This window comes from Polistes fuscatus, unplaced genomic scaffold, assembly GCF_010416935.1.
Source record: "Polistes fuscatus isolate 324 unplaced genomic scaffold, CU_Pfus_HIC Scaffold12, whole genome shotgun sequence".
NCBI lineage: Eukaryota > Metazoa > Arthropoda > Insecta > Hymenoptera > Vespidae > Polistes > Polistes fuscatus.
Genome location: NW_025113020.1, coordinates 6,360,820 through 6,385,295, shown reverse-complemented (window position 1 = coordinate 6,385,295; position 24,476 = coordinate 6,360,820). Strand labels below are relative to the sequence as shown.

Sequence of the window (24,476 nt, the reverse complement as noted above, 5' to 3'; positions counted from 1 at the left end):
GCGTTTCTTAAATTATTAATTTTATTCTCAAATTTGTACCATCTCGAAAAACTAAAATCAAAGTTGATTGTTTAAAAGTTTTTATGAAAGGCATATATATAAAAATAAAATGAACAAAAAAATGTAGTATTTAGATTATTATAAAAAAATCTTTTTAATATCTGTTAGTATGGTTATTAAAATTTATAATCGGTATACAATTATGCGCTTGGAGAATTTAATGAAATATTGAAATACCAGGAAAAGCAGTAGCTGCTCTCTTAAAAAAACTTGCATGTGCATAGGCAATGAAGTTATGCATATGCAACATCGAATGCATATTCTTAATAACATGTATATCATTCAATCGACAAGGTCATCATCTTACATACGCATAGAAATTTATAAATACACAGTGGCACTTCATTAAAGAAATATATTATTATTATGAAAAAAAAATATAATTTGTTTTTTTTTCCAAATGCTATTATGAATTATATAAGAAGAAATGCTTTTATTTTGAGCACACATTATTAGATCTTTGCAATAATTAAAGAATTCATTCATACCGAATACACAGTTACCTGATTAAACGTACATAATACGTATATCTTATTCTCACGCAATTACTTTCACATGTTATCGTATTACAGGTATATAGATATCCAATACTACTCTTTGGAGTGTTTTTCGACTGATTAAGTTATCTCACTTTAGATGTCAATTAATGAAAATAATTAGAAATAAGTAATTGCATATTTAAGAAACTGTGTAATAATGATGTTTATAATAGTTTAATATTGCAATTATTATTATATATATTAAATTTAGTTTTCAAACAGATAATAATATAATATAATAATATATATATAATTTTAAATTATAATTCAATAATAAATATAATTTATTAATAAAAGAGAAATGAAAATTATTTATTCATTTGTGCACTAGTACAAGAAAAATTTTAGTACATTTACTTGATGTTCTTTCGGATTGGATGAATGGGATGATCCATGTTGGTTAAATCGGGTGGATTTTTTTCAAAATAACTTATCTCCTTCATGCCACCTTCTGCGATTGTCCATAAATCTGGATAAGATTGTTTAAAATTGTTGTACCATTTTTCAACGCGAGGCCATTGGTCCAATTTAAAAGAAATTGCTTCCAAACACATAGTACTAGTGATTAATGGAAAATCTGCTATAGTTAAGCAATCTGTTAAAAAAAAGGAATCGGAATATTATTTAAATAATTATTTTTATGATATGCTTATATCTTCATATTGTGTTTCATAAAATAATGGTGATATAGTTCATGCATAATACTTTATATGTATACGCATACGTAGTAAAAATAATATTACTTACTAGCAGCAGCGTAAGTTGTATTTTCACTTTGTAAATATTTATTGAAAATGTCTAAAGCCATTTTTACTTTCTTCAAACCCAACGGAGTTCTTTCATAATCGAAAAATATTGGTGCCATCTATGTAAAATAAAAAAAAAAATAAAAAGATAATAAAATAAAATCAGGATAAAAAATATCGAAGTAACGATAAGTATTCTTAAATATATGTAATATTATCTTACCACATATTCTGAGATATTACGATAATAATAAGCAAGATTAAAACAAAGACGATGATTTACAATGGCACGTCCTCGTGGATCCTTTGGATATAATTCACCAAAAGTATCGTATTTATCGCCGAGATATTGTAAAATGGCATTACTATAAAAAAAAAATAATCATTTGATTTAAATGAATTTTGTCAAGCCTAAATAAATTTATATCGTTTAGATAAAACAAACCTTTCTCCCATTACGAGATCATCGTCAACTAAAACAGGTATTTCTTTTTGAGGATTAAGCTAGAAAAACGATAAATTATTGAATCCATTCATTATTATTAAATATATTATTTAATATTGAAAATTACCTTCTCATATTCTTCGGTCATATGTTCACCTTTACCAAAATCTACATTGATCAATTCATATTTAATATTTAAAGCCTTGAGTGCTTGACGACATGCAAGAGATGGTGGACCATCGGATACAGAGTACAATTTCATTGCTAAAATAAAATGCAAATAAATAAATAAATGTTTATTAAAATGGACAAATATTATAAATTGAAAGAATAGGATATACATTACCGATTAATTATTTTCTTCTTTAAACACAATGGAAAGCTTTTAAAACTATAATGAATACCTGTACTTAATGCAGATCAAGTTATATTGAAATACCTTTCACTTGTGCATTTGTTAAAATTCAAGGACCTTTTCCTCTCGAGCGAATCAGCAACTCGAGACAATTTTCCGCATATCTTGAAATGATTTCATACACAATTTAACGTTTAAAATTTTAAAGATATTTGTTAAACTCTGTATTGTTGTTTTGTGTGGTATTTTATAAAACAATCCTTAAGATGCATCTTCGACTTGCCAGGGGAAGTATTACAGTTTGGTGCCTTTCGCCTGGTTTTATTCATTGAGAACAAATTTTGTAATCTTTTTTAACATCTGTTATCATAACATGTAAATAAGCATCGTTATCGCTCCAATTATCATGTTAAATCAAGTAGTGACCGAGAGTAACCTCTCGATTTCAAAGGGTTAAATTATTTTTAAATTTGGCGCCTGAAAGTAAATAACATTTTATGCACCGTCGATAATGTTGCTCAATAGTATTGCTTGTCGATAAAACAGTTTTCTTTTTTCTATTTTCTTTGCTTACTGATGATAGATGAAACTCATAAATAGAGGCATATATAAATTTATATATACCTATACTTATTCACAATTTATTATTTAAACAAATATGTAATTATTAAGATTATAATCCTTAATTATTATTTACAAATGCAGTGCATACACGACCAATAAAAAATACGCATAAACACATTGCGATTAGAACAAATCTCGAACGTGATTAGTCGAGAAGAACGATCTTTGACGTCTGTTGATATTTTGCGTTGCATTTCGATTGGTCGATCATTTATATCTTGACCAATGATCGCGTAGCAAAAAAATTGCATACTAGTCATAATGAAATATTTTTTCGGTAGTTTTCCCATCACATAAGTAAATTATTCTAGTCCTCCTACACCAAGGAGTTGATCTCCTCTCGGTTCGGGTGATTAGTTCGTTTGTTCCACGTATAAAAAAAATAGTTAACTAAATATTAACACTTTAAATGGTTAAATAATAGGAGAAAATCTAATTATTAATCGTGGATGAATTTAAGGAAAGTGTCGAAAAAAACGTTACGTTCAATAATAATGTTTATACATGTATTCTTGATACCTTTTAACGCTCCAATATAAAGTTCAGAATATATCTATCTATTATAACAACTTGACACGAGATAATATGATCTACACTGTGAATATATATTAGAAAAAGTGAGGAGGTGATAATTAAATTAAATAACTACAAGAACAAGAAGTGATAAAGGTGTAGGAAAAATATTCGGGAAATTTGACGCAACGAGAACGAGAGAGAGAGAGAGAGAGAGAGTGAGTGGGGGTAGGGTATTGTATGTGTCTCTCTCTTTTACAAGAGCATTGAAATATATTTCATATTTAAAAACAAAAAAGAAGATTTAAATAAAATAAGAAACGTAACATCGAGGACTGAACATATTTTGGGTGACCGTGGACCAAAAAAAGCTAACTGACAAGAAATCGTTATTCGCACACACTTCGGATCTAATCGCATAGGACGAAAACGTTATTCGATTTTTTCATTGCGCACTACGGTTGAGTCCGGTTCCTCCGGTTTTGTGTGCAGCAGCAACAGCAGCAGCAGCAGCTTACGTTGTTTATGTCATCGCGACGCCTATGGCGACGAAGTGTTTTGTTTTTCCCGATCGATGACGGAATATTTCCCAAATTACATCTTATGATTTAGATTTTTGCGACACTATTTTTGTAGCTCTACTATATACCATATTTAAGAAGAACAAGAAGAAAGAAGAAAATAATCTTAGAAGGAGGATAAACATTAATGTTTAACGATTTTATTAAAATCCCAGTAAACTTGTTGACAAGAGGATTCTACATAATTAAGTAGAAACAAAAAAAGAAGAAGAAGAAGAAAGACGTAAATTATAAACTTGCTTTTATTATATATAGTAATAAATAATAATAACATTAAATCATTAGAGCAAACGAGCGAGAAGATTAATGAAAGAACAATAAGTAATATTAATATTAATATTAATAATAATAATAGTAATAGTTTGACTAAGCGCAGGATGGCATCATCGACGATAGCTGTTCCTTCGGGAACAGCATCGGTATCGACAACTGTTGTCGGTATTGCTGGAAAGGAAGAACTTGATGGCGGGGATTTGTTAAGCGAAGTTAGAAACATTAACAATGTTACTGGTTACAACAATAGTAGTAGCTCAGGTGATGCACTAGAAGAAATGACTTGTAACAATGGTAAAATAGAAGATCAGCAATGCACATTGTGTACGAGCAAGTTGTGCTCACCTCGCGTATTATCCTGTCTTCACGTATTCTGCGAAGGTTGTCTAGATAAACTACTCATAAATGGAGCTGGAGATTCCAAAGTGGAATCTGTATTAAAATGTCCCCTGTGTTATCAAGAAACTTCCGTCAGTTCCAAAGGCGCTGCATCTCTAACTTGTGATTATGTATTAACTAATATACTCGACATGTTTGCCATTGAAAATATGGCCGTCTTATGTACCTCTTGCAAGGCTAAAGAAAACGCTGTCGCGCGTTGCTCAGATTGTGCCAATTTTCTCTGTCCTAATTGTAACACGGCACATCAGTTTATGCGCTGCTTTGAAAGTCACAAAGTCATCGCTTTTGAGGATTTGAAGAAATCTAAGGAAACTATTCCTATACATAAACCTATTTTTTGTGAATATCATCCAACCGAGAATATGAAATTCTATTGCTACACGTGTCAGGTAAGTTTAAAGTTTTTCTTTTTTTTTTTACAATGAAAATTGTTCTTCTATCAACTTGATATTTTGATTAGGAACCAATCTGTAATGAATGTCTTCTTATCGAGCACAAAGCACCGGATCATCAATACGAGAGATTAGCTGATGCTGAACCACGCGAAAAGGAACAATTATTGAATTTAATGTCCGAAAGTAAAGCCAAAATAAAGGACTGCGATCAAGTTACGACACAGTTAGAAAATGCACTTAGTGAATTGCAAATACAACGTGATCAAGCTAAGGATTTAATAATGGAAACTTTCCAAAGTTATAAGGCTATTTTAGAGAAATATCGAGATAATGCTTTGGAAGAACTTGAAAAATTACACTCAGAAAGAGAGCTCGAAATAATGGATAGTTTCCATAAGTAAGTTTTAATCGTATTTATTCGAATTAGATCATTAGACCCTTTGCACTTTAATGCATGAGGTTTGTGATATATTTTACAATTTAAACTTGAGAAATACAAGTCCTACTCACGGAGAATTTTACAATTAAATCATAATGCGAGGGATTAATATATTGTTTGTATGTTATGCATATTTTAAAATATTTATTCTTTTTTATTAGTGTCGCGAAAGTTGCTGAAAAAATAGACGACGCCTGCCGTTTTACATCCAGGCTTTTAGAACATGGAGATACTGTGGAAATATTAGCTCTTCGTCGTATCGTAGGAACACAACTATTAAATTTAATTAAAAATACCCCAAGTCCTCATGTTACATTTTGTATAGAGTTCCAGACAGATTATAGTCATTTTGAAAAAGCTATTAAGGTATTTAAAAAGTTACTCTACATATTTTCTATTTTTATTTGACACTGTGCGAAGGTAATAATCTATTTTGTTTATTTATTTCTATTCAGGAGGCGTTCGGTAAATTTCATACAGAAAGTACACCGATAACAAAAATTCTTCCAGAAATAAAACCAACCATACCAGGTGTTTCCTCTAATCAACAAGTCGTTCACACTTCAATAAGTTGTCCTAGTACGATCAGTACGAGTTCCCCCATTTCAATTCCTGCCTCGATGCAATCCTCATTCGAAGGTGAACCTTCATTTGTTATTCCACCTACGTCTAGTCCTCAAAATATTCCACCTCCGCCACCATCTGTTTCTCTTCCACCAGGTCCCATTCATGGTTTGACCAGTATTCAAGAATATAATTTACAACAACTAGTTAGTTTAGCGGAAAAAGAAATTGTTAATGACACTCGTGTTATCGGACCTAGCTCTAATTCGAGTCCTACTCCTTCCTTTACGCTAGTCGATTTATTTGCCGGCGATTTAAGCTCTACCAATCATGCCATCAACAATTTGCAAGCTCTTGCTAAATTAGGAAATACTCTTGGCAGTCAAGGTGAGAAAACAATTACAGTATTTCTCTTTTATTTCTTATCAAATCAATCATTTGCTTATACATATTACATTTAAATTTGTCTATGTAGATTTAGGAAGTGCAACAATTAATGGTAGTGGAAGTCTAGTACTTGGACGTGGACCTTCCCCTGGTATTGTTGATGCACCTAACTTGAACACTTTAACTGCCAACAGTCTTATGAATGGTGGTTTCCAATCGCTTTCATCCTCCACTTCTCCTGTACTCTCACAGGGTGCTGGTAATTTAATAAATACATTTAAATTTACTTTCATGTATTTGTTAGATAAAACTTACTATTTAGATATTTTTGTTTAATTTTAGATGAACTTATCAATGATACGATACATAATATACCTGTAGTAGTAGGTAATCCGGTTGCCAATGTAACTAGTGCAGGAAGTGGAAACTATGCGCATTCTCGTACTAACAATGCTAAATTAACACCAATGCAAATTCGAAGTAAATTTGGTCAGTTGGGTCCGAGTAAAGGACAATTTAATTCACCGCATGGATTTTGCCTGGGTACCGACGAAGATATTATTGTCGCTGATACTAATAATCACAGAATACAGGTACGTTAAAAAATCGTTAAGTTAAATATAATATAAAGAAATATGTAAGATATTATTCATCGTTGCATATACATTTTCGAATGATAGGTTTTTGAGAAGACTGGTACGTTCAAATTTCAATTTGGTGTACCTGGTAAAGAAGAGGGTCAATTGTGGTATCCAAGAAAAGTAGCGGTTATGCGTAATACCGGAAAATTTGTAGTATGCGATCGTGGAAATGAACGATCTAGGATGCAGATATTTACTAGAAACGGTCATTTTATTAAAAAAATAGCCATTCGTTACATCGACATTGTAGCTGGTTTAGCTGTTACAAGCCAAGGTCATATTGTAGCAGTTGACAGTGTGTCACCTACTGTATTTGTCATCAGCGATATGGGTGCCCTTCTTAGGTGGTTCGACTGCAGTGATTATATGAGAGAACCAAGTGATATTGCTATCAGTGGTAAATTAATTATTATTAACACATTTCATATATTACATTAAAATTATAAATACTATATATATATATATATATATATATATTAATATTTAATTTATAATTTATCTATACAGGAAAAGAATATTTTGTTTGTGATTTTAAAGGACATTGCGTTGTTGTATTTGATGAAGAAGGAAAATTTTTGCGTCGTATTGGCTGTGAGAATATAACTAACTTTCCAAATGGAATTGATATTAGCGATGCTGGAGATGTTCTGATTGGAGATTCGCATGGTAATCGATTCCATGTGGCTGTCTTTTCGAGGGATGGTTCATTAATTTCTGAATTTGAGTGTCCATACGTTAAGGTAAGATAAATATGTATAGATATAGGTAGATATTTATATATATATGCTATTGGTTTGTGATAATCTATCTTAAGACGATATCATATATATCATATTATATGATATTTATTATCAATATTTTGTTGAATTTTTGTTAACGTAATTGTATGTTGCAGGTATCTCGATGTTGTGGCCTGAAAATAACTTCAGAAGGATACATAGTAACGCTGGCTAAAAACAATCATCATGTCCTCGTGCTGAACACCCTTTACATAGTATGAAGTGAGAAAAGAAAAATAATAATAATAATAACAATATCACTAATTTTCTTCAACATCGGAGCTTCTATTTGGAACTGTTCTATTTTCAACGAAGGATAAGGATTTAAAAAAAAAAAGAAGGCATGCCCAAGACACACTAAACTACTTAATTATTGGGCCTATCAAAGCAATAGAAACAAGTGCAGCAGCATGCAGCTTTAATAGTTGTAAAAAGTATAATGCGTCCCTCTTCTATGAAAGTACCAACATTGAAAGGAGAAAAAAAAAGGTAAATGTATATTTCCGACCAATCAATATCATAATAGTAATACGTAGCGAAGTTGCATTTGGTAAACTGCCAGAGTATAAAAATTAAACATAATTAAGCAAACGTAAAGAAGAAAAAAAAACATAATAATAATTAAAGAAACAAAAAAAATAAGAAATACGTTAAAGGAAAAGTAAGGAAACGAAAGCAAAAGAAAAGAAAAAAAAAGATATTAAAAAAAAAAAAGAAAAATCTACAAAAAATAATAATAATAATAATAAATAAATAAATAACGATGCAGTGTGTGTTGCGCTGATGACCCGAAGTCAATCAATTGAAGTTGCTTCTTTAGTAGAGGAAAGCAATTTTAACATAATGGCCTTTCGTCAAAATAGGTCCGTGGTACCATAGTTTTTGACACGTCAGTATTTTAAGTATGTTTACAAATCAAATTCTAGTCTCCTACTAATTGAGCACTATATCACGGTTTAGGATTTGTGCTTAAAATAAGGCGCTACTCTCTTCTTGGTCTTGGGTTTTTTTTTTGTGATTAATTCGATGGAAAAACTTCTTTGTCTTCTTTATTATTATTTAGATCGACTTAGTAGTATCTCAAGGAATGTATATATATTATAACGAATATAAGAGAGATATGATATAATATATATATATATATAAATTATTTATTATTATTATTATTATTATTATTATTATTATTATTATTATTATTATTATTATTATTTTTATTATTATTATATATATATATATTAGACTGTTTTTTCTCTCTCTATCTCATAGGTTTATTTTTGTTTTGTTTTTGTTCTTAATTTTTTTTCTTGTTTTTTTTTTTTATTATATTATAAATTATCTCTATCTCTTTTTTTCTTTTGATAAAGTTTATAAGTTTGTAGATAACAGCAAAGAAAATGAAAAAAACAAACATACGATACGCGCAGACTATTCTATATTTCTCCTTGTGAGCATCAAAGTTTCTGTGCTTGTCAAATCTGAGAAGAAAAAAAAATGAAAAAAAAAAAATGATAATTGCATGCTTCGAAGGTCGGTAGTAGTTCATAGCTATTCTCCTGCTTATTATTCTCATATCGTATAACATATTAAAAAAAAAAAAAAGTCTAAGAGTTACTTAACTTAAGGACTAAACTCTTGGGCTTATTAAATAGGACGCAAAGTTTGCAAACTATTATACTCTGTCGCAGCGCGTTTTTGTGTCACAATTGTTGATAATGCGTTATGTAGAAGTTAATGTGTCGTCGAAAGAAAGAAAAAGATAAGAAAATTAACTTATGGTACGTTGAAAATCAAACATTTAGTTACTTATAAGGAAGTCAAGAGACAAGAAAAAAAAGAAAGAAAGAAAATTAAAAAAAAAAAAAAGAATAAGAAGCCATCTTGCAGAACATATTTTAAAGCGCATGTAAAAAAAAAAAAAAGAGATTGAAGAATAACTATTTAGACTTGCCACTTGAGTAGATTCCATTTGTGCATTGTTAAAATTAGTAATGTGAGGTACATAATGGTTATACAATATTTACTCAGGATGCTTTATTATGGTCCATCTTTCACAGAAATCTACATATATATGACATTATCATAATATATATGGAGGTCATATATGTATCATTCATTATATAATATATATACATACGTGTACATATATATTATATATGATATAATAGTATAATATACACATTAAAAAAAAAAAAGTAAAAGTAAAAAAGGAAAAAAAAATACACATACGCATATATATATATTTTTTTTATTTATTTGTATTTTATATTAATATATATAAAGTACAAATATATGTGTATGCGCCTAAGGTGCATATATATATGTGTATATATATTTATATATATATGTATATGTATATTTATATATATATGTATATGTATATATATGCGTATATGAATTACTGGTTTTGTGGTGCTAACGAACATTTTGCATCCATTAATAACGTATGTATATGTATTTGTTATTAACTTACACGTCAAATCATTTTCGTATTCTACAATAAGTGAAAATGATTTGCACGTAATGTATTATTAAACACAAGGGTCGTTATAATTGAACAATATACCAATGGTATCGCATAAGAACGATACACTTCACCTATGTAAAAAAGAAAGGAAGAAGGAAAGGAAAACCCAGACAAAAAGTAACTAAACGTACAGTTTGCTAAACAACTTCTATTTATGTATATACAATACGATGAGATCTACGTAAAGGAAAGAAGGAAAGAAAGGAAGGAGATAAATTCCATACATAAAAGCGCATACATATATAGAAATACACATATTTTTTAGGGTTGTTTACATGATGATCAGCCTTAAGATTTGATTGAAGTAAAGAAAAAGAAGAAAAAAAAAACAGAAAAAAAATGCTACATATATATATATGTGTATACACCATGTATATTTAAATATTTGGCAGATTGCGCTACACACATAACAACTATAACACCACAATGTTATTACGTATATCGTCTAAGATAATATTTGTTTACAAATATTATTATTTTTTGCCAAACCAAATCATACATACGTAGCACATTCGTATATACATATATAGTATATATTTATACTTAAATATATATATATATAGCTTTCTTATAGGGGTAACGTTTGCACATATTAAAAGTTATCAATGCTATTACTCCAACACCCCCTATACCCCTACTAAAGTGCAGCCCACCTTTAACCCACCCACCCCTTCTGTAACAACCTAACGGATTGCTGCTTATTAAGTAATTCGAATTTGTGTAGGGATAATTTTGGAAAAACGAATATCACACGACGATAAACTATTATTCTTAAAAACCTTTGCGTGTAAGATGTCGATATATGTAGTTTATTGCACGAAACCCATATATATATATATATGTGTGTGTGTGTGCGTGTGCGTGTGCGTGTGCGTGTCTGTGTATATATATATATATATATATATATATAGAAAGAGACAGTTAATATATTATACAGATAGACAGACGGAGAACATAAATATACATATATAGAGGAAAATATTTAAAAAGAAAAAAGAAAAAAAATGTAAGATTACATAGACGTTTAGCATGCGCACTGATCAACTATAAAAGAATCGTCTCTTGTACCTCTAGAAGTTTTTCATGCATACATATATATCTATATATATATACACATATACATACACCTACATTATAATATGCATAAAACACAGCTATACACAATATACATATATAAACTAATTCTTATATACATACATAAATATATATATATATAATATATATATATATTTAATCGTCGTGGTTAGCAGAGTTATATAAATAATGCCTGTGATAATAGTATCTTCAGGATATAAGTTGTGTCCTTAAAGAGTCTCTGATGTTGTTGCTAGGTAAATATTAATTAGAAGTACCAATAAAAGAGAGAGCGCTCATGATTCGCATTGTCGCATTGTTTTTTGGCATTGTATATGTAAAAAGGAAAAAAAACAAATCATATGCTTGTTCCGTATACAATGGCATGCAATATATGTTTACGATGCAATCTGTTGCCTCCGTTATGGTACATTAAATATGAGAAGAAGAAAAAGAAGAAGAAGAAGAAGAAAGTGAAAGAAAAAGAAGACATGTAAAGTGAAAAAGAATACTGGAAGATAACACGAATGGCTGACCATTACAAAAAGAAAAGAAACTACAAGAAGAGGATCTTTTACCTCAAAAAAAAAAAGAAGATAAAAAAAAATAATAATATTATTATATATTACGCTCACACCTTATATATATTTGAATATTTTAGTATAGATTTACTCTATTTACATACTTTTATCTGTGGAAGACTACTTGGCTAATTTTAGGCCACTGTTAAAATTTACCCCTTATTTGCCTTGATGTTTGAATTACACATACAATAATAAAATAAAAAAAAAAATAATAATTAAAACAAAAGAAGATAAGAAAAACGACAAAGAAATGTGAAAGGAAGAAAATGAATTATTTAAACAAAAAGGAAAGAAAAAATAAAATACAGACAGAGAGAAGAGCGAAACGAAAAAGAAAATTCATTGTTACGTGGATTGTAATTGTGATAGATTTTTTGATGATTTTTACAATCTCAAAGTTCTTATTATCCTAAATATGTATAGAATTAAATAGTCATTCTTCTACGTAATTGATAAATTTTTGCTTACATATTGTTAAACGAAGAAACAAACAAACAAAGAAAAAAAAAGAAAAGGAAGAAGAAAATTAATAATAATAATAATAATAATAATAATAATAATATTATTGAAAAATCGTACCCTATATTGACATTGTTAGTGATTAGACAAGTACCATTTAAATTGAATTAATTGAACATCTTTCTTGCACACAAGAAAAAACTAAGTTTTGTATATCGCTTTAGCAATTACAGCTTTTAATCAGCGTAATAAACTTCCAACATATTTTAAAATAACGCATAGGGACTCCTTTGCGTTACATATACATATATACATATATATTTACACCATTATTTCAAGAGACAAAGCGAATACAAAAAGAATTTCATCCTTTTTTCAGATATTTTGTTTGTCCAATAACATTTAATACTTTATCGTGTTCTCGAAAGGAATAAGCATTGTACACTTAGAAAGGGATATACCATCAAACAAAAAAACAAAGAAACAAACGTGAGAAAAAAATTATTATAATGATTGTGGTCTGACTGACTGTGTTAAACATATATAATATATTATATATCGTATAGATTTTAATTATGTCATTTTTGTTATCTATCAAAAGACCATTAGTGTGATTTAAATTATCTTTATTCTTTTATTGTTCTATTATATATTAAATTATTATTATTATTATTTTTACAAATTTGAATTTAACTCTTTGATAATTTATTAATTTATTTACACATTTAAAAATTATTATTATTTTTTTTAATTATTGGAATTATTATTATTGTTTCTACAAATTGTTTAAAAAAAAAGAAATTTATTGTCTCTTATTATATGTAGTTGAAAGAAAAGAAAAATAATACAAATTGAAATTATTTTTGATTCGTCGTGCTATATGTATAATGGGTATTCATAGATACATATATCGAAGACAAAATAGAGAAGAATAGGGGAGTACTGAAAGGAGAGAACGAAAAAGAAAATAAACTCAAGAAAAATCAGACGATATTACAACGATCTGTTTTTTGGAAAAACATACAAATATCGAATATATATATATATATATATATCTCAAATTCTCATATATGAGAGAGAGAGAGAACGAGAGAGAAAGAGAGAGAGAGAGAGAGAAATGTCATCGTTTAAAAAGAAAACCAAACACAAATATATACTATACTTATATATTTCCTTTTCGTGATATCGATAAAAGAAAAATATTGATATCACATGAAATTAAGAAAGATAAAGAAAGAAAAAAGACAGAAAGAAATAAAATTTAAAAATCTATTCACAAAAGATCTCCATCAAATATACATAACAGGATTAATCGAAAGCATTTAGGAAAATGAAGAAAACTAAAGATCGAATCGTTCTTTAAAAATAAAAAAATATAAAAGAACTTGGTGATCCTGCGAATGGGATAATAAAAACAATGAAAAAAATTGTTACTACGTATCACGGAAATATGTTCCTCATTTTGGAAATTGCGTCACGCGTTATAACAATCTATATATATGTATGTGTGTGTGTGTGTGTGTGAATGCGCTGGTCGTGTAATGTATATACATATCACATATATGTATATATATATACCGACGATAAAAAAATAGGAGAAAAGAAGAGAGGAGGAATGAACAAGAGAGTGAGAGAGAGAGATAGAAACGAAAACCAAAAAATTAAAAATTAAAAGGGGGTAGTAAAAGGGAAGAAATAAAAAAGCAAACAGTATATATATTATTCTTATTTATGTATATATTAGTGTGCATAAAGAACGCATGTTCACATACACACAACTTGCATTAGTAGTGCGTAGGGGTAACATGACATAAACAAAATCTAGAGAATGAAGAGAAAAAGAGAAAAGAAAGTAAAGTAAAGTAAAAATAGAAAAAAAAGAAGTGAAAAAGGAAAATAATAACTAAATTTTAGCCTACGATTTTAATCAGAGTCTTCCTAGCAAACCCTAAGGAAAGAAATGAAAAGACAGAAAGACAAGGAAAGAAGTATAGGAAGATGGGATTGGAGGGGAAAACAAATTACGAGAAGAGGACAAAAAATCTTACTCTCCTCTAATATTATATTATATTGCATTATATTATATTATTATTTATATTATATATATACACATTATATTAATCGTGGCCACGTGTTAAGCAATTTTTGCTTGCATTCCGAGAGTCTGAAAAGATAAAATCAGAACGTGGGGGGTGGGTGGGTGGAAATAAGGGAGGAGGACTCTCCTCTAATATTTCTATTTTGCATTATATTATATATATTATATTATATTATATATATATACACATTATATTAATCGGTGGCCACGTGTTAAGCAATTTTTGCTTGCATACCAGAGTCTGAAAAGATAAAATCAGAACGTGGGGGGTGGGTGGGTGGAAATAAGGGAGGAGGAAAAAATAATAAGAAAACCACGTATTTAATTAATATACAAAATTATTTTCTAATATTTCTTACATGTATATTCTGTGTGCGTGCGTTTATGTGTGTGTATAGATAAAGAAGGGACGTTCTAACACACACATATATATATACATGCACATCTATGCACAGAATTATTATATTTACGACGTAATCTCGATTATTGTCATTCATTGTTTTTGTGTCTTTCATTTATTTTGATATACCAAAAATTTTAACATATCTATATCACTGTTAATGTTCTTATATAGAGTGATATATACTGTTAAAACTTTCGTCCTAATTCGTATTCGAAGAAGGAACGAATTAAACATTGTTTTTTACTCGTTCGTATTAGTATCAATTGAAAATTATTAATATAATTAATTTTCGTTCGTTCGTTCGTTTGTTTTCTAATTTTCTAATTCATCGAGATACTTTAGTCGTATACAATGAACTCTTTTATCACGCCCTTTTAAACGATACGATTTACATATACATATAAATATATATATAGAAAATATTATTAGATATGTATATATAGAAAAAAAATCAATGAGTACCTTTTAATTTTGTCTGATTGAAACTTATTTTAATTGGATTTATAATAATTTCTTATTAATTATTCGTATTTACTGTCTTACAATTATAGTTTTGGTTATTTTCTCGTTTCTCTCTCTCTCTCTCTTTCTCTCTTCCTTTCTTTCTTTACCTATATATATACATCTACATATATCTATATATATATTTACATATATAAAAACATCTATTTTTCTTATATTATTTTTTGTCTTTTGTTTTTCCTATTTTTTTTCACAGAAAACAGTTTGGGAATTTATTTCTAGCCATATTTTATTTTTCTCCTTATTTTTGTTTTTGTTGTTTATTTCTACACATTCTATATAAATGCATACATATATGTTATTGCCTTTAAATATTACATTGTAATTTTATTCTTATGACATAGCGTGTTCTATATTGGCTGTTCGACGCTTTTTTAGGGTACTATTTCATTATTACTTTTTATATTAATTCATTCATTAGTTATATATAATAATTGCATGTACATCTTTCTCTCTCTCTCTCTCTCTCTCTCTCTCTTTCTCTCTTTCTCTCTTTCTCTCTTTCTCTCTCTCTCTTAAGATAAAAGAAAGAAAAAAGGAAAAAAATATAATAATGATTACATCTTTCATCGTGCGCTGTGTTATTGTCGGGTTGTGTTTAAAAGATATATTTATTTCGATATTTAAATTATTATTTTTATCATTATTATAATTATGGCGTTTCTTTGTATTTTTGATTCGTTTATTTATGTGATTATTGGTCGAAGTACCATATTTTTTGTTTCCTTGTTTTTGGCCTTTCATTATATAAAAAAATATATATAGATATAAATTAAAAAAGAAATTAATATTTATATTTATAGAATTATATGTTTTGTTTTTAAGAAGGAAAAAGTTGTTTTATATATTTTTCTAAAATATTAGTATTTTGTTTTATTAAAGTAGATCGCGAAAATAATTGTAACGCAAATGATAAGAAACCAAAAAAAATTGTTAATTTATTTTTTGTTTCATTTTTTCTTTTGTTAAATATATAATTAATTGTATTTTAGTTTCGTTCGTTGGTTTAATTGTTTTTTTGTGTTCTAAATTTTGTTCTTTTTAATATATTAATGTATTTCTTCTCTTCCTTTCTTTTTTCTCTAACTCGAATACTCATCAACGCGTAAATGAAATGAATGAATAAATAAATAAATAAATAAATAAATAAATATAATAAATGAATGAAAAATAACGCGTAAAATCGTGACGATAATATTGACTCTCGAAAAAATGAGAAAAATGACAAGTTGGAATTAAATATTAATTGAACGGGGAAGGGAGGCGGCGGGGGTTGTTACAATTATTGTAACAATCGATATATTAATGACGACGACAATGATATCTTATTATTATTATTATTAGTATCTATTATTATTATTATTTATTTATTATTATTATTTTATTATTATTATTAATATTATTATATTCTTATTTGTTTGTTTGTTATTTTCTATGTCTTCTTCTCTTTTTCTGTGTTTATTTTTACTATTTTACTCTTATTATTTATTATTATTTATTATACTATAATATATTTTGATTTTAAGTGCATTCCACATACATATATATATATATTTAAGTGCATTCCACAACATATATATATATATTACATTATATACTTTATTTAAAAACGGTAATTATATTAAAGGAATTAAATTCTTTAGTGCCAAAACAATCGTAATTAGAATATTATATCTATATATATATGTGTGTGTGTGTGTGTGTGTGTTCATATACACTTGTATACACACATACATATATATTACTCTTACGCCTTATTTTATTAATTATAGAATTATCTTTCTTATCACTATTACCTTATACGCATTATCACTGCGTATGGTAATATAAATTAGGGAGGGTTGTATTCTCCCTTAGAATTAAAAAAGAAAGGGGGGTGGAAGAGAAGGATATATAAATAAAAGATATGAAAAAAAATAAGGAAGGAAGGAAGGAAGAATAAACACTCAGAATTACAATATAATTCTTGCTTAGTCAGTTGAAGTACAAATATTTAATGTATTTTGTCATTAGATGATAAGTATAATGAGAGTCTTATTATTACAATGGCATGAAAAATGTTATGTTGTTCCATTCCTCAAGAGCACTGGCTTTATTTATATACATTAGTCATTTGATGTAATAATAATAATAATAATAATAATAATAATATTATTAATATTAAAAATAATAATAATAATAATATATTTAACACGGGTTTTCTTGGGCAAGGGTAGGGGAGATAGAGGGGTGAGGAAGATAAATAATTAATTAAATAAATATTTAAATATACTTGCCGACAAGGATAAAGATACACACACACACACACACATTCACACGTACATACATTACATTTATCTAATTATACTATCTAATCTATCTAATATATTTATTTTTGATGACACGTTCCTTTTTCGGAGGTACTTTATTTACATATCAAATCAACTAACAAATGCGTAGATGCAAAGATAAACGCGTTGCATATTTAACAATAACAACACATACATGCATGCATGCAATATAAAGTAAAGTAAAGTAAAGTAAAGTAAAGTAAAGTAAAGTAAATACATACATGTATACATTTACACACGAGACATACACGCACGCACGCAACAGTTGCATTCCATTGGTATGCTAAACTGTGAAGTATTGTATTTTTTAGTATACCTTTTGAAGTTCCATGATCTCTTTATTCCCCCTAATTAATTTTTAGATTGCGATTTTTAAAAAAAAAAAAAAAATATAATGACGACTATTACGACGATTACGACAATTATGATGACGACGACGACAACAACGACGACGATGACCGATTTATGATTGACGAATATAAAAAAGGCCTTTGACGTTGCCGCTAATTAAAAAACTAAAAAACAAAAAATAATAATAAAAAATACTAGTAACGTTTTATGAAGGATCTAAAAAAATAAGACATGGTTTAATGTTTGTTCAACCAAAAAAAAGAATAACTATATTAAAGAAAAATATATATACATACATATAAAAAGAAAAAAAAAAATAAAGAAAAAAAATGATTAAAAAAAAAAAAGAAAAAAAATATATAAGAAAAAGAACTGTTTTTTCCGAGTTGCTCGCTATTCGAGCAAACTCGTAAAGTTACGTTGCATAAACTACATTATATATATATACACACATTATATACATACATAGTCAGGTTTTCTTGCTTTTTTATTTTTTTAATCTCTCTTTTTCTTCTCCCTCATCCTTTGTAATAAATGTTTTTCTTTATTTTTACTTTTTTCTTGTATATAAAAATTTGCCGTCTTTAACATGTTAAGATATTTAGCTGAGAACAATGGGATAATGATGAGAAGGAGAAGGAGAAACTAAAAGATTTAAAAGAAAGAAAGAAAAGCCGTAGAGAAATTTTTTGTGAACTTTTTTTTACCGACATCTAAATGTTTTGTATACTCACAGCGGGTAGCCGCAACAGCAGCAGCGAGTATGCAATATATTACAATTATGTAAACAATGATATTGAATAATGCTGTGCACAACGAACAGCAAGCTGCAGTAAAACATTTATTTTTAATAATTCGATATACACATCGACAAGAAAGAATGATAGACAGACACAAATGTATGGTCCGTGTATTTAAAGAAGGAAAGGAATTCCAATTAAACGGAGAAAATTTGTTGAGAGAAATGTAATACTAATAATACATACATACATACATACATGCATACATGCATACAAATAATTACTTACACTCACACATTTTCTCTTGTGAATAAGGATTCACTATGCGTAAACCATGTTTTCCTGAAACCTCCATTGGTGTTTTACTAGGATGTGAAATATTTCACGTTGGCAAAATGTTTTTTAAATGTTCCATTAAAAACTTGTCATCTTGTACTTGAAAAAATGTTAAATGCGCCGTATTTAAAAAGAATAATAGAGTACAACTTGAGAATAACAAAAAAAAAGAAAAGGAAGAGATAAAAATAAAATAATAATACTAAAAAGTAATCGAATAAAAACATAAAAGAAACAAAAAAATAGTAAATTGTAAAGCAATACGTTGTGTGGAGAGAGAAGCGTGTATATTAATATATTTTTTATATGCTAATGAGACGCCAAGGAACATGGGTCGCGTTATAGTAATCTAATGTATTATTTAGACAGACTATGTCGTGTCTCTGACTATACATACATATATATGAAATATTATCAGTTGCCTGAGATGATGATGATGATGATAACGATGATGATGATGACTACTTACTTAGTCTCTTTACTAAACACCCATTTACAAACTTGCTTTTTACCACTCCCCTCAAATGTATTTCGCTGCGCTTTTTCTCTATCGATTTAATTATATTATTATTTTTTTGTCTCTATAGTCAATAGTCATTTATCACATTATCGCATTATATCATAAACCATTATCTCGTTACTATAATATTATTCTTATTAATATTTCTATTATTCTTATTCTCTTATTATTATTATTATTATTGTTATTGTTATTATTACTATTATTTTTATTATTAGTACTATTATTACTATTATACGTATCCTCTTTATCTCCTCCAAAGTTTGTCAACGCTAGTCTACGTATTATATTATTAAAGTCTCTAATAATTAATTATTTTCATTTTTCTTTTTGTTTTTTGTTTAAATGGCTATCAGCTTCTTTTTTTCTACCTTGTACCTAGGAGAAATTTTTAGTTTCTTTTTTATATGAAATATAAAAAACAAATTTATGGTATTATATTATTATACATATACACATCTCTATATACACTTTTACAAACGAAAAAAAAATGAAACAACAAAAAAAAAGATATTTTAATCTACATACCGTATTATTACATAATTAAAAGATATATAATAAAATATTTGCTACTTATATATATATATATTTGTATATATATGTATATGTATATGTATATGTATATATATATATGTATATGTATATGTATATGTATATATATATGTATATGTATATATTTGTCAAAATGTATTATTAGATTGGAAATATTTTACTATAGGATGGACAAAATTAGACTTTAAAGAAAAAAAAAAGGAGAAGAAGAAAATAAAATACTAAAAAGAAAAAAAAAGTAATATGTAAATGTTCTTCGTTAAAATAATCATACATTGTTTCTCATGTCATATCAGATCAATTTGCCATTATCTGTCAATTTGTATGCGCTATCCTATATTAAGATATTCTCAAGCGATAATTACTATGCAGTTCTATAAAATAAAAAGAAAAAAAAAGAACGCAAAAAAAGGAAAAAAAGGAGCGGAAGGGAAAGAATAAAAAAAACATAAACCATGTAGAGAAACATACATTCTTATCTGCGCATAGGCTGCAATGCAATAATAATAATAATATATTGTGATGCTCACAAAAGCACATTAAAAAACACAATTTACCAAAATTGTAATGTTTAAAATATTTCATGTGATTTTGGAAAATGTTATATATATCTTTTATTTCCTGCCAATTGTTTAATTTGTAAACGTTGTTCTTTGTTCTTTTTTCAATAAAGTAAGTAAACTGACCAAATTGATATTCTCATTATATATCTTGTATGTAGATATATAATTGATTTATTGTTTTTTATTTGTGTTTGTATTTTTATTTTTTATAGAATATATCTATAATAAGTATATGCGTCTATACAGGGTGTCTAAGATTTTTTAGCGAACATTTTGTTCTTATTTTTGTGCATAAAATATGTTGACACTGTTTGATAGGAAAAAACCTTGAACACCTTGCATAATTAAATTAAATTGATATTTATTTGAAACATTTATTAAATTCCTTGATGTTACAGATAATATACATCATTTATAATCATTACGCCTCTTCTCTCTTTCTCTCAATTCAAAATAATTAATCTGAATCTGATTCTCGTCTATATTGTTGTTTTGGTAACTCATCTTGCAGTTCTAAAACATGTTCTATAGGTTTCGGTTTACCATCATCTCCAATACGACATGGTCGTACTAATCCTCCCCTAACGAAAATAAATAAATTCATTATTATTCACATAAATATATTATCAGACTTCTTTTTTCAATTTATTCAAAAGAAAAAAAAGAGACAAACCTTGTTAATTGATCTACGAGATTAACAAGCTGTAACGCTTCATATTCCTTTTGTTCTTCAGTCATACCATCTAAAAGATTTGGTTTTGCTTTTTCATAACAACCAGTTACTGGATTTATTCTTGAAATCATATAATCATGTTAGAAATATATTGAATTGATTTATCGTACACTCGATCTATAATTTATAATACGTACTGTTCTTTGTATTTTAAATATTCCTCGGTATCACTGTCTTCAGATTCAGAATAAGATATCTTTTCTTGATTACGACCTAATAATCCTTTATTTGCAAACATGCCTGCTGCGTTCCCATATCCAGTGTACTTTACCATACGGCTGACTACAAAATTGAACAAATATTAAAGGTATAATATAATTAAATTATAAATTATATTAAGTAAATGCGACATATATATGTACCATTTTCCTTGCAAAGTATGAAAAGAAATTCAGCAACAATGTCCCGTAACTTGGTGATTGGAGATGTTAAAAGTTTACACAATTTAGCTTTTAATGTTGTTCCCTCTTCTGGACGTTTCATTACATCTTTTAATGGTGGTAAAACCTTAACGAATAATTGTTGTTTTAATAATTAAGAAGAAACAAAAAAATCAATCTTTGTAACGTCTTATATGATAGAGAATATCTATCGATTTGATATTATTATATTACCTGTAATCGTACATATTTTCGAACAGATTTGTCTGCTTTTACCAGCCTAATGAGAACAGTAACAACTGGAGAAAGATTCTCTAATTGATTTTCTGTGTAATTTAATCTATTATCTAAAAATTCTAGTATGACGGATATTGTTGTAACATCAGTATTCTGATATAAAATATTGTCGTCGTTGTCGCTTTCGCTAGACTGCATCATTTGTATATAGTTGTTTAGTGGTATAGCAGTCAATAAATTGATAACATTGCTAATAAATAATAGAATAAAATTAATCTAAGAAAATGATATCTGGATATGTCTATTAGATTAAAAGCAATATTTTTGTATATGTCGATAAGTTTTACCTTACAAGATCGTTATTATTTGACCAATTTTTATTATATAAAAATGTATACAAAGACGTTGTTAATTTTTTATTCTTTTCTTGTTCTTCTATCACTGAATCTTCAGAATGTATATATAAGTTAAATAAAACTTTTAAAATATCACAAATTAAAATTATATCCTCATTCTGAAAGAATAATTTCAATAGTAATTAGCATTTAAAAATAATATTATATGTATATACAGGAGGATGTTCCAGTTTGTTTCTACAAAAATTTACCATTATATTCTATAAATAAAAGTAAGATTAAAAATGTTGTACAAATATAAGCTCTTAAATGCTTCATTAAGAAAACTGATAAAAAATTATTGGACAAAAAATGAAATACTCGATATTTAACACGGTACATTAGATAAACATACCTTGATAGAAAACGATACGTTAGATTTATATTGTTCCACTAATTCATCCAACATATTAAACAAATAAGAATCGCCATTTAAATCTTTCACCGTATTTCTTGCCGGTGTATTTAATGCAGTTAATATAAATAACATTTTGATATCGAACAATTTCATTTCATGCGACGAATCGGAGTCATACTTATTGATTCGATTAATCAGATTTTCCAAACAATTCTTTTCTATTACCAAACATTCTCGTACTTTAAAACTATGATACAATAAGTTACAGAGTACTTTAGCAGATTCTATTGGAACTGAAAAAATAAAATAAGAACTAAATAAATAAGCGTAGAAAAGTCTTGGATTGATATTAAAAAAATAATCATTACCGTTAGTAGATGGATCCTGTTCTTCATTATTCTGACAATCCAGTTTTGCCAATTGTAATAACAACGTTACCATTTCTTTGCTAACGATTTTATTTAAATCAGTTTTGTCTCGACTGCATAAACAATAAAATAAAGAAAAATGTAAATAATAAATGAATCATACTCTTATTGTATGCATGCAAACAAATATTAATAATTATTATTACCTAAGTATACGCAATGCAGTTAAACAATTAAGATGCATAGATTCATACTCTGATTTAGATAAATATTGAAATAATATCTTCCAGGTTTCTTCTCGTAACTGATTATCGCATATTCTTTCAAGCATAGATCTGTCCTCATACTGTTGATATCAATGAATCCAACAAAAAAAGATAAAAGTTATTTTATTAAATGTACCTTTTATTTCTTAACATTTATTAATTTATTTCGTATAACTTACTTTTTTGACAAATATTTGAAGAGTATCTTTAAAAGTACAACTCCCAGAAATTAATTTTCGCGCTAAGTCATCCATAGCAATTGAATGTTTAATTGTTCATTCAGTTATGATATTTTTTATTTTTCTATAGTTTTTTAAATATAGATTATACATAGATTATGTTTACATAAATAGGTACCATTTTAATTTCATTAATAATACATTTTCTAAATTTGGATAAAATATTAATTTATATTTTTTATTCCCCTCAACGAGAAAATAACAATTTCTTTTTTTCTCTCGTCTCAGTTTTTAATTTAATTTATTTTCATTAAAGGATTTATTTACTAATTCAATTTTAAACATTTAATTGTATTTATTCACACTCTTTTAACAAAGTAACTTAACCTAAAACAGACAAATGAGACAGAAAAAAATGTATTTTACTGTTGTGCGCAAGGTGTCACGTATAAGCGGTAAAATATAAAATTCGAATTACGCTATCATAAATAATGAAAGCATAGAAATAATATAATAAAATTGTACTCATCTTCATAAAAAATAATAACTATAATATATTTTAATAATAAAATATAGAAGAATGTTCGTTTATAATTTATTATTACTTTAATATTTGAATAGCACGATTAAATACACCATTTAAATTTCCCGCATTTAATTAAGACAATATTCGCACATGCGCATAACGAACAAAGTTTCTTCTGTTCATATTTATGTATTAATAATATCATATTAAACATATAAAAAAAGATTTCTATTTT

At 27.3% G+C, this 24,476-nt stretch overlaps 3 protein-coding genes across 4 annotated transcripts; 1 reads left to right on the top strand and 2 right to left on the bottom strand.

The window, feature by feature from the left end:
- Nucleotides 1-890: 890 nt before the first annotated feature.
- On the bottom strand, nt 891-2,226 carry LOC122513329 (glutathione S-transferase 1-like). 2 transcript variants are annotated; one of them, XM_043629654.1, is made up of 6 exons: nt 2,137-2,226; nt 1,918-2,054; nt 1,791-1,849; nt 1,569-1,710; nt 1,347-1,464; nt 891-1,194 (listed from the first exon to the last, which is right to left on the bottom strand). In XM_043629654.1, the coding sequence occupies exons 2-6, from the start codon at nt 2,050-2,052 to the stop codon at nt 953-955; spliced, it is 696 nt and encodes a 231-aa protein (XP_043485589.1). In that variant the 5' UTR covers nt 2,053-2,054; nt 2,137-2,226; the 3' UTR covers nt 891-952. The 2 variants fall into 2 exon arrangements, with proteins under 2 accessions (XP_043485589.1, XP_043485590.1); XM_043629655.1 differs by lacking the exon at nt 2,137-2,226 and having other exon boundaries at nt 1,918-2,118.
- A 693-nt stretch (nt 2,227-2,919) lies between these two features.
- LOC122513300 (B-box type zinc finger protein ncl-1-like) lies at nt 2,920-7,974 on the top strand. The gene is made up of 9 exons (XM_043629593.1): nt 2,920-4,927; nt 4,999-5,330; nt 5,534-5,738; nt 5,828-6,323; nt 6,412-6,582; nt 6,666-6,916; nt 7,004-7,361; nt 7,472-7,704; nt 7,860-7,974. The coding sequence occupies exons 1-9, from the start codon at nt 4,241-4,243 to the stop codon at nt 7,962-7,964; spliced, it is 2,838 nt and encodes a 945-aa protein (XP_043485528.1). The 5' UTR covers nt 2,920-4,240; the 3' UTR covers nt 7,965-7,974.
- Nucleotides 7,975-21,153: 13,179 nt separating this feature from the next.
- LOC122513311 (synembryn) lies at nt 21,154-23,953 on the bottom strand. Its single transcript, XM_043629622.1, has 10 exons — nt 23,716-23,953; nt 23,477-23,616; nt 23,271-23,383; nt 22,900-23,195; nt 22,497-22,663; nt 22,147-22,399; nt 21,895-22,039; nt 21,670-21,814; nt 21,473-21,592; nt 21,154-21,380 (listed from the first exon to the last, which is right to left on the bottom strand). Exons 1-10 carry the CDS (start codon nt 23,788-23,790, stop codon nt 21,257-21,259), a joined length of 1,578 nt encoding a protein of 525 aa, XP_043485557.1. The 5' UTR covers nt 23,791-23,953; the 3' UTR covers nt 21,154-21,256.
- Between the last annotated feature and the right edge of the window lie 523 nt (nt 23,954-24,476).